Below are 12,467 nucleotides of genomic sequence, written 5' to 3'. Positions count from 1 at the left end.
AAATAAAACCAGTCATGGGAGGACCTGATCCCGGCACTCGGATCTTTCACCTTGTCTCACCGCAGCCTCGTGTGGATTGATGAGTTACTGTCAGCAAAGCTCTTTGTGGCAGCAGAGCTCTCCATCCGCCCACAGCAGCCTGGCCTTCATCCACCGACAAGGGGCTTTCTGTGTCTATATTCGCTTCGTCTTCTTCCAGATGACAGTGTGCTTCAACCGAAGCCAAATGTCACTGGTTTTATTCTTCTGATTTCAAATGAGAATTGAGTCATCCAAGGGTAATTTTCTACAGTGAACCCCTCTCCAGATGCTTGTGGGGTAAGTGGGTTGGTGTGTGGGGTCTTTACTGGGGAAGAACTCTGGTGATATGTTCTGTTCCTTGGCTCTGAATAAGAATTCCCCTAGAAGCTACTAGAGGCCAAGGGGGAGTCACTTGACACCTAACCTGGGACTTGGAGAAAAGGTTGAAGACAGAATGAACAGGGAGGAAGGACCACAGATGATTCACTTAAGAACAGAGTGGGTGTGACCCTCCACCGCTTTAGAAGAATAGAATGTCCTTCTCCGGCAATGGTTAGAATAGTGCTTTTCAGTTAACTGGTGGCAACCAAGGAGTTGGAGGTGACGTGGGCTTCCCTTTCAACCTGTCTCATCTAACTTTTGTATAAGGGAAAACTTGAGTGTGGCAGCATTTACAGTCCCCGCTCCCCCCACCCACGCCCCAGTTGTCCATTACACCAGAACGAGGGGCTCAGCCTTTAACCGCAGCGCTGACCTGTAGCAGGACTTGGTGGTGCCTGGCAGTGCCCCAGCTTTGCAGTGACTGGCCTGAAGCCCGGCTAGAGCTGTGTCCTTTCGCATGTGCTTGCTGTACAGTAGGAGAGAATGACTCCATCAGAGTATTAACGAGAGTTGGATGTGCCCTTAGAATGAGGGTAAGAAAGTATGAGAAGCCTGTGGGGGAATGAGAGTAAGCATAGATTCCTGGGTTGTCGGAATGAGGGGACCACTGTTGATGTGGCAGATAATTTCTCCCGAGCCAAGATTTAATCCGGAGTTATCTTCTTTTTAAGTGCCAGCACTCTAAGGGGATTCTCTTGTCAACTTGCTTTCATATCTGGAAGCTTGTTAGTGCTTAGATGTTTTTCTCCTTAGGGTCTCTATGACAGTTGTATATTTTAACATTTCTGAGCACATGTGGTTATTTTCCTCCTCTCATTCCCAAGCTGATTTTCTCCAACCAAGAAAAACCTTTTTAAATTCAAGAAACAGTGTTGTGACTACCAAATTAAAGCACCATTTAATGTTTTGTGTTATTGGCAGCAACTTGGAATGTTCCCATGCCTGCTTAACAGGAGTTGACTGTTAAGGGGATGAATGGGTCGGAGAATAGGAAAGTGGAGGGAGATTTCCTCCTGACCCCTGGGAGCTGGAAGCTCAGTTTAGCTGACTCATTTTTAGATGAACTGTGACAATTCTAAATGAATAAATAAATAACACAGGACACGATGAGGAAGCTAACGGTAGTTAAATGTCTGCAGTAAACACATTTTTAAACCAAAAGCAATGTGACTTGACTGATTTCACAGGAAAGGGGGCTTTCAAAGCAAGCTGACTGCTCCCTGCCACCATCTGCCTTGGCAGCAAGAAAAAACAGGGCTTGACCCTGAAAATCAATCGTCACTGCTAAGCTTTAGAGTCAGCAGACAGCCTGGTTGTGGGTTTAGGTAATTAACTTCCTTTACTATGATAATTTTTTTAAATCTTGCTATCCTTTAAAACAAAGTTGCCTTAAGATCCCAGTACTTTTCACGTGCTCAGTAGCTTTCTCACTTTCTCCTGCTCCAGGTATAAATGGCCCAGATGCTCAGCATTTGCGTTCTTCCCAAGACCAATAACTTCATCTTGAGAATCGCAGTGGGAGCAGCTCTCCTTAACCCCAGCAACCTTCCCTGCGGTCACCCCACCACCCCACTTGCTCACAGTTTGTTGTCTCTCTTGGGGGCCACGTGGAAAGGGGGGGCACTGGTGTGCCATAAAGCTTGTTGTGTCTTGTTTCAAGCCTCCAGCAAATTCTGTGTGATACTAGATCACAGTGAAAACGAATGCTTGTTCAGCCTCACGCAGATGACTCACCTGGGCCTGCTCCTGGGGAGAGCTAACTCATGGACAGATGGATCTTCCACAGGAGCCCGGCTCTCTTTGGGGGATTCGGGTTTTGCCCTTTGGTGCCCTGTTTTCATCAGTATTTCCAGGTTTGTGTATTCTGAGCTGTGGTAGTTTGAACGTTTGTCTTGAATTTAGGCCTGAGGCTCACCTCAACCCTAAAATACGTAGTACACGTGCCAGGAACTTGCCGCGCGCGGGTCACAGAACTAATCCTTGATTTGGATGAAGGTGTACTGAACGCTCTCTCATCCCCTTTTAATACAGGGTAATTACTGGCCCTAGTTAATCATTTCTTTTCTTAGTGAGATACTTACAATGAGGCGCAATTGTGATACAGCTGCATGGTTACCAGAAACACTCCAGAATTTGATAGTGGGAAGTGGCTTTCAACTAAGAGTGTCTTTTGGGAAATGTGCGTACAAGAGGAGTTCTTTAAAGTCTATTCTAATTTACCTGCCCGTGTTTTCTACCCTTATCCTCTTTTCATTGTTGTCATTTTCTGTGTGTGGCCCTTGAACTCGTGAAGAGCTTTTGGATGCTGTTGTGGTTGGAATTTTCCTTACTGTATCTGATTACTCCCTGTCGTGACCTGTCATTCTGGGAGGCCCCGTAGGTTGAGCGAGTGCCAGAGACTCCTGGTTAAAGAGGGTGGGGAGGCGATGCTTGGCTTGGTGTCAGCGTGATCTGGCCCCTGGGAGGTGCTGACTCTCCCTTTTTCCTGTCTGAGTGTGGGGAACCAGTCGCATCAAAGAATGGCTTATTCTTTTGCTGCGCTCAGGACCAGAGCTCCTCTTGCGTGGGCCCAGCGCATGGGCTTGGTCCCTGCTAGTACAATTGTCCAGAGCAGCTGTGTGCCTGCGTGGCCCAGCTCGCCCAAGCTGCCAGTAGGTTGCCTGGTTGTTAAGAAGTGACGTTCCCGGCCCACGTGCAGCTTGGAAGATGGAGATCTGCCGCAGTCAGAAGGGCCACAGACCTGGCCGTGCGGTTGGACACCTTGTGCAAAGTGGGTCATGCCATTCCCGTGATCCCAGATCGCCAGGCAGAGTGTCAAGGGCTTTGCAGGGCCCCATGCCTCTCCCGTTCCTTTAGAAAAGGACAAAAGAGTACAGCTCAGCCCACAGGCTGCTCAACAAGTGCGCAGTTCGCCCAGCAGGGCGGGCCAGGCCGGCGGGAGGAGTTCACTTGCTGGGACCTTTTGTCCTGTTCCTGCCGGGCGGGCCAGCCGGGGAGCTGCGAAGGGGACGCGGGGACCGGTGTGAGTGCAGCTAAGGAGCCGCCTCCCCTGCCAGCCGGTGGCCACGAGCTCCCCGTGCCGTGGGGTTGATTTCTGTGAACCCCAGTGGGCGGGGAGGGGAGGACAGAGGGGCGATGGCCCCAGGCCACTGCCCCCAGCTGGCCCTCAAACTGGAGTGCCCTTTCTCTCCGCTCTGTGGTCACCTTCTCCGAGTGGCGACTGCATTTTCCAAAGTCAGTTTTCTCTCCGTGATCCCATCCCCTTTACCCTGCTTTATTTTTTCTTGCTGACAGTCCCTTAACGTCACATATTTTACGTGTGTGTTCCTGCCGAGCCTGGAATTTTGTTCCCTGCTGCACCCGTCAGGGCCGTCCTGCCTCTGCGCCTGGCACGGGGCAGGCGCTTGGTAAGCGTGTGGTGTGAATGAGAAATGAATCCATGGTATTAAGGGATCTGGACGTGTGGCCAGCTGGACAGGAACTCAGAACTGTGCTGAGATGATGAAAGCAAACCTTTGCTGGAGAAGCCTCCTGGTGACCAGTGTAAAAACAGCCCCTTCTGAGCAGGTCACGGGACGTGTCCAGTCGTGGGCGTGGCCCGGGGAGAGGATGGGGAAAGCCATGAACGTGGCCGCGTCCAGCCCACAACCACGCCTCCGATTCCCCGGCCAGGGACTCTGCTGGTTAGGGCCTCATGTTCCCCCTTTTCAACATAGACGTTTCAGGAGTTATGAGCAGCTCTCTGTGAAAATTACTACTGTTGTGACTGTTCGGCTAGCTTTGTCACGTGTTCCTAAGTTGGATGGTGAAAAGTTCTGCTGGCCTGAGAGAATGCTCAAGCTGAGAAGAAATGTGGTCTAAGAACAGCTGGGCCCTTACTGACAGAGCGTGTGGAGATGATCCGTCTCAGAATGAGCCTCTGCAGGGCTCAGGACGGGTTCAGATTCGGATCGTTCAGGGCAGATGGCCTGTAACAGAAGTCTTCAGTATCACCGCATACTAGATCCCGTAGTCTCTTCTGGGGGCCTGCTGCTGGGTTCAGTGCGATGGGACTGAAATTTTACCTTCGTGTTTAGCCAGGCTGCTTTTCTGTGGCCATGATGTCAGCATTGTCATCTTTGTAACGATGGGTCATTTATACCCATTCCTGGGCCTCATTTTTTCCCTAAGTCCACGAATGTTCTCCCCCCACCTCCACCCCACAGGTCTGTTTCCTGTCATTTTTGAACATTCCTTTACTCCTGTTTCCAGCTTGTCTACATCCTCCCTATGTAGAAACCAAAACTGGTCACAGGCGCCTGTGAGAGGGCTCTTAGTTAAAAATGAGAAGGACGTTCTTACTGTTTTCGTCAGGTGTGTTCCTGATGTTAGATCCCAGAATGCTGTTACTTGCTAGGACGTTTACAGCTTGTTGTTAACGCGCATATGCATCATTTCCAACATCTGCTTGTTGGCAAGCTCGGTTGGTTTTGGTGTTCAGCACGTGCCTTCTCCCCCATCGTGAAAGTCTAGTCTGTTCTAGGCCTCCAGGCGAACTCTTTGTGTTTTTCCCTATTCAACAATCCTTTGTACACGGTAGGTTTAGTACGTTCATTTCAGCCTCGTCTTTCATGCTCAGGTAATGCTTCGCGCTGACAGATGCCTCTCTGCTGAGATGTTGTCAACTCTCCCACCTTCCATTGCTGCCCCCTGGGGGTGTTAGGACTTGCTTTGGACGTTGTGGGCTCACTGATGGGAGTTTAGTGGGCAGGGCACACGGACGCTGGCCGTATCCACCGTGGAGTGGACCCCGCGGCAGACACACAGCAGGAAACCTTTAGGGGAGGGCTTGCTGCGTGCCAGGCACTGCTCTAAGGACCTTAGGTGTATTATGTATTAGATCATTTGCTCTTCTTAACAGCCTGAAGGGCAATGATTATTTCCCACATGTTACAGGTAGGAGGCTAAATAAGTTGTCCAAGGCCATATTACTAGTAGGTGGAAAAAATGGGTTTCAAACCCAAATTGTCTGATAAGGAGCCCAACGTGGAACCTCTTAATCGCCTGCCAGCCTGTCATGCTTTTCTACCTAGTTGTGTAACTGTTGAACGACAAAGGTGGCATATCTAATTGTTGGCACTTGGGTGTGTGGGAGCTGGTGGCTTCTTGGCTGAGGGAGTCCGCCGCGCCCTGCAAGTCTCCCCCCAGGGCAGGACGGATGCTGGAACGGAACCCTGGTCGCTGCTGCTTTCAAGGTGTCATTGATGGCAAATGATTAACTGCCTAGTTGATGAAACCGATTTTGCCTTTGCCCTTGGAAGCAAAAATATTTGTGGTTATTTCTATGAGAGTAATGACCAAGACAGTTAAACGTATGCCTCCTAACTTTAATATAGAAAATCTAGTCAATACACAGATGAAAAGATGCTTCGCTACCCTGTAAATGTAAATGTAAATGGGGGGGAAATAGGGGGTTTTAAAGTACCCTGTGAATGTAAATCTTAAATGGGGGGAAAATAGGGAGTTTTAAAGTCTTAAAGATGGAGGTAGGTCTGTAACCAGTGATAGGAGATCATCTCCAAGATGTTGTCAGTGAAAACAATCAGCAATATTTTTCCAAGCTTTTTTTCTTTTTGCAGTTACCACAGTAAGAATATATTTCACATCGCAGCTGAGTACATGATACTCATAAGTATGGTACAGTAATCCTGAAGATTCATGACAGTATTCATTCTCACTAAGGGCAAAGCACTCTGATTATTATGATCAGTTTATTATTTCTAATGCGAAGTTGACTTGATCATCTGTTAATGGGTTGTGACCAACAATTGTAAAAACTCCCATTTGGCATGACTTCTTTTGTGCTCAAAAGAGAGAAATCTCTGGAAGTATACCCAAGAAATGGTACCAGTAGGCTCCTTGTAACAGTGGGGTGGAGGGATTGTGTTGGAGCAAAGTGATGAGATTTTTCTTACCTCCTCTTTTCATTTTAAATGTTTGAATTTTTTTTTTTTACTATGGACGTGAGTACGTTAAGACAGTAATTTATAAAAGTACCCAGCAGAGGAACTGTCTTCTCCCTGTGGCGGTCCTGTTTGCCCCGATGGGCGCTTCCCTGTCTGCCTCCTTTCTATCCAGTTCCATCCTTCTCCCCACTGAGATTTCAGCTTCACAGAGAGAGTTTTTACAGAGCTGAGAAAAGAAGCACAGAAAACTGGCACTTCATTTATAAAGTGGATTCACGGGATTGTGTCTTTTCTTTTGATTTTCAAATTAGAACTTAGCCCATAAGTTACTTTTGTGAGTTTAAAAAGAAATTGTTTGAACATGAGGAATTTAACCTTGTCCAGAGCATGTTCCCTGAAAAGAATTTGTTCTTGTTGTTTTATGAAAAAATGCAAAAAGCATTTTGAGTAGAGATTTAATCAATGTCTCTTTTTCTTAATAGGTTTTAAAATGGAACACTTTGATGCATCACTTAGTACCTATTTCCAGGCATTGCTCGGCCCCCGAGGTAAGGTGGTTTTGGGTTTTGCTCCCCCGCTCCTTGTTACAGGCACATGTAAATATTGCACGAAGACATTCTAGAAAACATGAGCATTTTCCAGTGATTAGACTAATGCTTTGTCCTGGATACCAGGGGCTTGGCGTCCTCTGAGGTCCCCTGGCTGCTGGGGCAGAGACACAGGTGCTGTGACCCTCTGCTGACTTTGGCTGGAGCTCAGGTTTGCTGTCAAGCTTGCAGCCTGAGAATGCCACAGATTTCACCACTACTGGCGGCATGGTTTCCTCAGTTCTTGTGAGTCTTCAGCTGAAACTGACTTCCAAAATGCACTGCTGCAATAGGAGTTTAAAACTCTTCCCCTTTTACAATTCTAAGGGCTTTTTTTTTTTTTTTTTGCGGTACGCGGGCCTCTCACTGTTGTGGCCTCTCCCGTTGCGGAGCACAGGCTCCGGACGCGCAGGCTCAGCGGCCACGGCTCACGGGCCCAGCCGCTCCGCGGCATGTGGGATCTTCCCGGACCGGGGCACGAACCCGCATCCCCTGCATCGACAGGCGGACTCTCAACCACTGCGCCACCAGGGAAGCCCCTGAGGGCTTTTTAATGTCCTTTTGTGTTGTGTCACGTCAATGGCTAGATATATACACCTGAGCTCTTTTGCTCTTCATCTTTCATTACCTTTTAGGAAGTAGGTCAGCTCCATATTACACCTTCTTCTAATGTCATCTATAATGTCTTAGTTGTAAAGAAGGAACTTTGGGAGTTCCCAGGAAGATTCTTAGGAAAACTACAAGAGGCTTTTAAACAGATGAAGAGATTCTCAGTTTCACTTGTGGTTTTTAAAATACAAAAGAAAACAATAAAAGGAGCTTCATCTGTTAGTAAGGCAGAGATGAAATAAGGCTGATACCATCTGTGATAACAGTGAGGATGTGGAGAAAGAGTCTAACTTGGGGTAACCTCTCTGGAGGGCAGTTGTGTTTTCTGTTGAAATTAAAATGCTCGTGTCCTTTGACTCAGCAAAGATATGTATAAGGAAGGTCCTTAACAGCATCGCTTGTCAAAACCGGAAATAATCTAGAAGCCCATCCATAGGGGACAAGTCAAATTCGTGTGCAGCCCTTGGAAAAGAACAAGCCAGATCTATCTCTCTGTGCTGGTGTTGGGACGATGCCTTCTTTGAGTATTGCTGGTTCAAAAATCCAATTTTAAATGGCTGAAACAATAATAAAGATTATTAGCTTACATTATGTGATCTGAGTCACTTCAGGGGCTCCGTGATGATACCCAAGAACCCCGTTCTTGTCATTTCCTACCTTGCATCCTCGGTATATCAGCAGCTCTCTCCTCAGGATAGGTTTCCCCACCTTCCGTGGTTGCAAGGTGGCTGCTGCTGCTCTAGGCTGCACCTCCAGAGGAGGAGGGAGAAGTCTGATCATTTGCGTGGTTTTAAGAACAAATAAATTCTTCCCCAGAGCTCTTCACAAACTGTCATCTCCTCAGAGTTCAGTGGCCACAGTTGCTCCACATGCTTATGTCTGAGCCAGTCCCCAGGGAGTGGGTTAGGTCTCCACAGTTGACCAGATCCCTAAGGATTTACCGCCTGGGGTTGGGGCCAGCCACCCAGGAAGTACTTGGATACTTGGTCATATAGAAGAATGAAGATCTGTGATAAAATTTAAAAAGCACGGTGCAAAACAGTGTTAAGTAAAAGGAAATGGGAGGTTTTTGTCGGCGCATTTATTGTATTTGTGATTATGTACACATCAACATTTGTAACAGTCTGATGTTAGTTGCTACGGAGGAACTTGTTTTCTCAGAATTGACGGCTTCCAGCCCAGAGCTGAGAACAAAAGGGGTTAAGAATCGTCTTGTTAAGTTCACTGGGGCAGCCGCTTCCCTGAAGGACTTTTGAGAAGCACAGTTCGGCAGAAACTGGCAGCCACCACCCTAGCATCAGTAGTGGGGAGAGGGTGGAGGGCATCTCCCACTAAAGCCAAGAGAAGAAACACTGGGGGAATTTAGGGTGTCTGCAAGAAAGGAGACTGACAGTGGTTCCCCAAGTGGATGCATGCTCCACTTAACCTGTGCTTGTCCTACAAGGTCAAGGGAGAGAACACTGGAGAGAGTAGCAAGATGGTCCAGCCAGGAGCTCAAAGAAGGGGCTGAGACACTGTCCCCACTTAGCTGCTGCTGCTTAGAAGATTCGGAGGTGAAACCAGCATGTGCCTCTGAGCTCCACAGTGGGGGGGCCTTGGAGGGTATGTAGAGCAAAGGGCGGGCTACAGGTTTGGGGGCTCACCGCAGCAGGATGCAGAGGGGGACGTGCTGCAGAGGTGGGTGGCTTCCTGGGAGTCAGCCAGAGGATGGAGTTGAGTCTTGCAGGGAACATATAACACCCAAGGGATCCAGCTGCCAGGGAGTCTGCTCCCAGCCACGGGAGGGCTGTCAGGTTGCCGCTGGCAGCCACTTAGAGTGAATTTTCCTTTTCCTCCTCCTTCCTGCCTAGGAGAGGGGAGGGGAGCCAGGGAGGTCCCTCCTGTGCCAGTAATTTCCTTGAATCAGTATAGGTCTTCCCTCCCAAGCTTCTGTTCTTCACTTACCTGGTCATTGCTGCTTCACCCTCACTTTTTAAAATATCACCCCCGCTGCTGTTACCCATGGCACTTGTGGCAGATGCTGCCTGTTGAATCAGACAATCTTTGAGCTGGCTGAGTGGCACGTTTTCTGAGTCTGCGCATGCTGGGCAGACTGGCTGACACTGGGCTGGGATGGAGGGCTTTGGAGCTCAAAGACTGCCATGTCTAGGGTTTCCTTGTCCCATGCATAATTCAGCAAGCCTGGTTAATCAATCCAGTTAATGGAAAATTGAGCTTTCTCCTTGGTTTCTTTAAGATTCTTTGGAAAGGATTTTTTAAAATTATTTAGCAAAACCTGTGAATAATAACGCATGTCGTTATTCAGAACATGAATGTGAGCCTCACCTTGAGGCTGTGTATTGAAGACTCACAGTTCCTCTTCCAGTTGCTTCGTTGGCTTGGGAAATTTTAATTAATGTTTGGAAAACATTGTTACTATTTTTGTATCTGCTTTGTTAATCACTAAAATGTTGTTTCTTCTAATATTTTCCAGATCCCAGAGTAAAAGGATGGTTTCTTCTGGACAGTTATATCCCGACTTTGATCTGCTCCATCCTATACTTGCTAATTGTGTGGCTGGGACCAAAATACATGAAGAATAGGCCGCCGTTCTCTTGTCGGGGGATTTTAGTGGTGTATAACCTTGGACTCACGCTGCTGTCTCTCTATATGTTCTGTGAGGTAGGTCAGAGGTTAACACAGCTTCCTCTCACTTAAATGTACTCGTGTCACCGTCCTGAATTGTGCCCCTAAGTGGAGAAAGGCAGCTGCGTTGGGGGAGAGAACAGGGAGGGCAGGTACAGTAATGCGTTTCGAGGATATTATAAAATCGATGTTTCAAAACGCCAGAGTTATTTGTACAAATGTGCCTTCTGGGCACATCTATCTAAAATAGAAGGCTTTGCTATGGATTCTTTTTTGTTATTTATGTTCTGTATTATACTCAGAATTAAAATTAATATTTTCAGAAATACTCTTAACGCAAGCAGAACACAGAGTAGAAAATGAACAGAACGCAAAAAAACAGATCTGTGAGCGTTTTATTATGAAAAATGCCTGGTTCTTGTTTGGAGGCAGCCGGGGAAGGAAGTGGGCGGAGTCTGCGTTCAGTATGTTTGTGGTTGGTCAGCCCTCTCCATCCTGATCTGATCACTGTAAACAGCTTGGAGCTTTGAGAGGTTATTTTTTTCAAAGCTAAGAAGAGTAGATAGGTCTGCGTTTAGTGTTGGAATGGTCTAAGTTCAGGCCAGATCATTTTTTCTATAAAACAGGGATGTTGAAAACCAAGTTTGATGATCTCGAAGGCTTAAGTAAGAGTGAAAGACACATCGGAATCAAAACTTAAGCCTCGGGCTTCCCTGGTGGCGCAGTGGTTGAGAGTTCGCCTGCCGATGCAGGGGACACGGGTTCGTGCCCCGGTCCGGGAAGATCCCACATGCCGCGGAGCGACTGGGCCCGTGAGCCATGGCCGCTGAGCCTGCGCGTCCAGAGCCTGTGCTCCGCAACGGGAGAGGCCCCAACAGTGAGAGGCCTGTGTACCAAAAAAAAAAAAAAAAAAAAACTTAAGCCTCCTATTTTGACAGTATAGTCACTTAACCGTTAAAGCTAGAAGGGGAGGAAAGCTCCCTCCGTGATAAGTACGATTTGTATGCATTTTTAGGGGCAGAACTACACTGTTCAGGTTTACAGCACAAAACTACTGCTGAATCTCTGGGGCTGAGACTTAAGCCATACATAAAACAAACACTTGCAAGTACTCCTGTTTGGATTTTTAACCTTTCATTGTGGCTTTAATTCTCCAAGGAGTAGTAAAGGAGAAGAAAAGGGGAAAAATCAATACGAATCTTGCAGTGAATTCCCCAGCAGCCTCGAGCTGTGACGGGGGTCTCCCCGTGTGCGTGTGGGCGTGTGCGGGGGTGTGTGTGTGATGCAGGAGCTGGTGGGAAGCACGTGTCTGATCGTCAGAGGCACTGCCACTGGGAGAGGTCTGGGTCTGGTCCCCCCACGTGTGTTTCATAAGCCAAGGTAAAGGTTTTATGACTAGGCTGGTAGATGCTACTATCATTGCTTTTATGACTGACAGCCTGTGAAATGCTTCTTTTTCGCTTCCTTTCTGGCCTGTTCTAGAGCGAAAGCCATTTAATTACCCTCCGAGGTAGAGATTGCGGGCCTGGAGGCAAGGGCAGTGCGCAGGAGTGGGCCCAGCACTGTGCTCATCTCTGTGTTCCAGGGACAAAGCCGCAGCAAGCTGTCAGGTGTCTTAGAGCGAACCGTTTACTTTCCCCTACTTGATAGATGGTAGAGCCATTTCCTTAAGAAGACTCTTATAGAGTTTATTATTACGCCTAGCAATATTCTAGAGAAAAAGTATTTAAGACTATTAAATCTTACAGAACTTAAGTATCTGCCTTATATGTTTCTCAAGCCCTAGAGATATAATTACAGCTTCATAATTAACCTCTCAAACAGGTAATGCCCTGGTAAAGAGGGGAAGAAGAGTGCTGGGTAGATCACTTGCAAGTGCATGTGGCTGGATTTGGGGGGTTCTAAAAGCATTGTACCAGGAAGTACAGATTTCCCTCCAAGACAGCTTGGCGAAAACACTGGAAGATGTTGAGCAGTATCTAAGCCCTGAATAGAGAGATTCAGGAAACAGAGGAGGAAAATAACGTGCTTAACCCACAATTTAGAGTACATAGAGAAGTAATGGATAAGGGGGCAATAATCTTTAAATTAAATCAAGTTTATAAAAATAGGCCCAGATCAGATATTCCCGAGTTGAAAATAAACCCTAGTACCCACATTAGATGATATTTCTTTTTGATTTTGTCTGACTTTTTTTTTTCCTGTACTTACATAAACCCCTCAGGAATACCCTTATAACATATCTTTCATCAAGTATTAAATTTCATTTTAGCTACTGGTTTTTCCTGGTTTTTTTTTG

At 47.2% G+C, this 12,467-nt stretch overlaps 1 protein-coding gene across 1 annotated transcript in view; it reads left to right on the top strand.

Moving 5' to 3' along the window:
* Positions 1–12,467, top strand: part of ELOVL5 (ELOVL fatty acid elongase 5) — a 66,166-nt gene that overhangs the window by 33,941 nt on the left and 19,758 nt on the right. Inside the window, exons 2-3 of the mRNA XM_081247755.1 lie at positions 6,830–6,895; positions 10,017–10,204. Coding sequence (XP_081103881.1) covers positions 6,838–6,895; positions 10,017–10,204 — 246 coding nt within the window. The 5' untranslated portion in view covers positions 6,830–6,837. The remainder of the gene's footprint in view (positions 1–6,829; positions 6,896–10,016; positions 10,205–12,467) is intronic.

This window comes from Mesoplodon bidens, assembly GCF_964165515.1.
Source record: "Mesoplodon bidens genome assembly, chromosome: 10".
NCBI classification, from domain to species: Eukaryota; Metazoa; Chordata; class Mammalia; order Artiodactyla; family Ziphiidae; genus Mesoplodon; species Mesoplodon bidens.
Note: the sequence above shows the minus strand (reverse complement) of the source record. Positions and strands in the feature narration are given on the sequence as shown.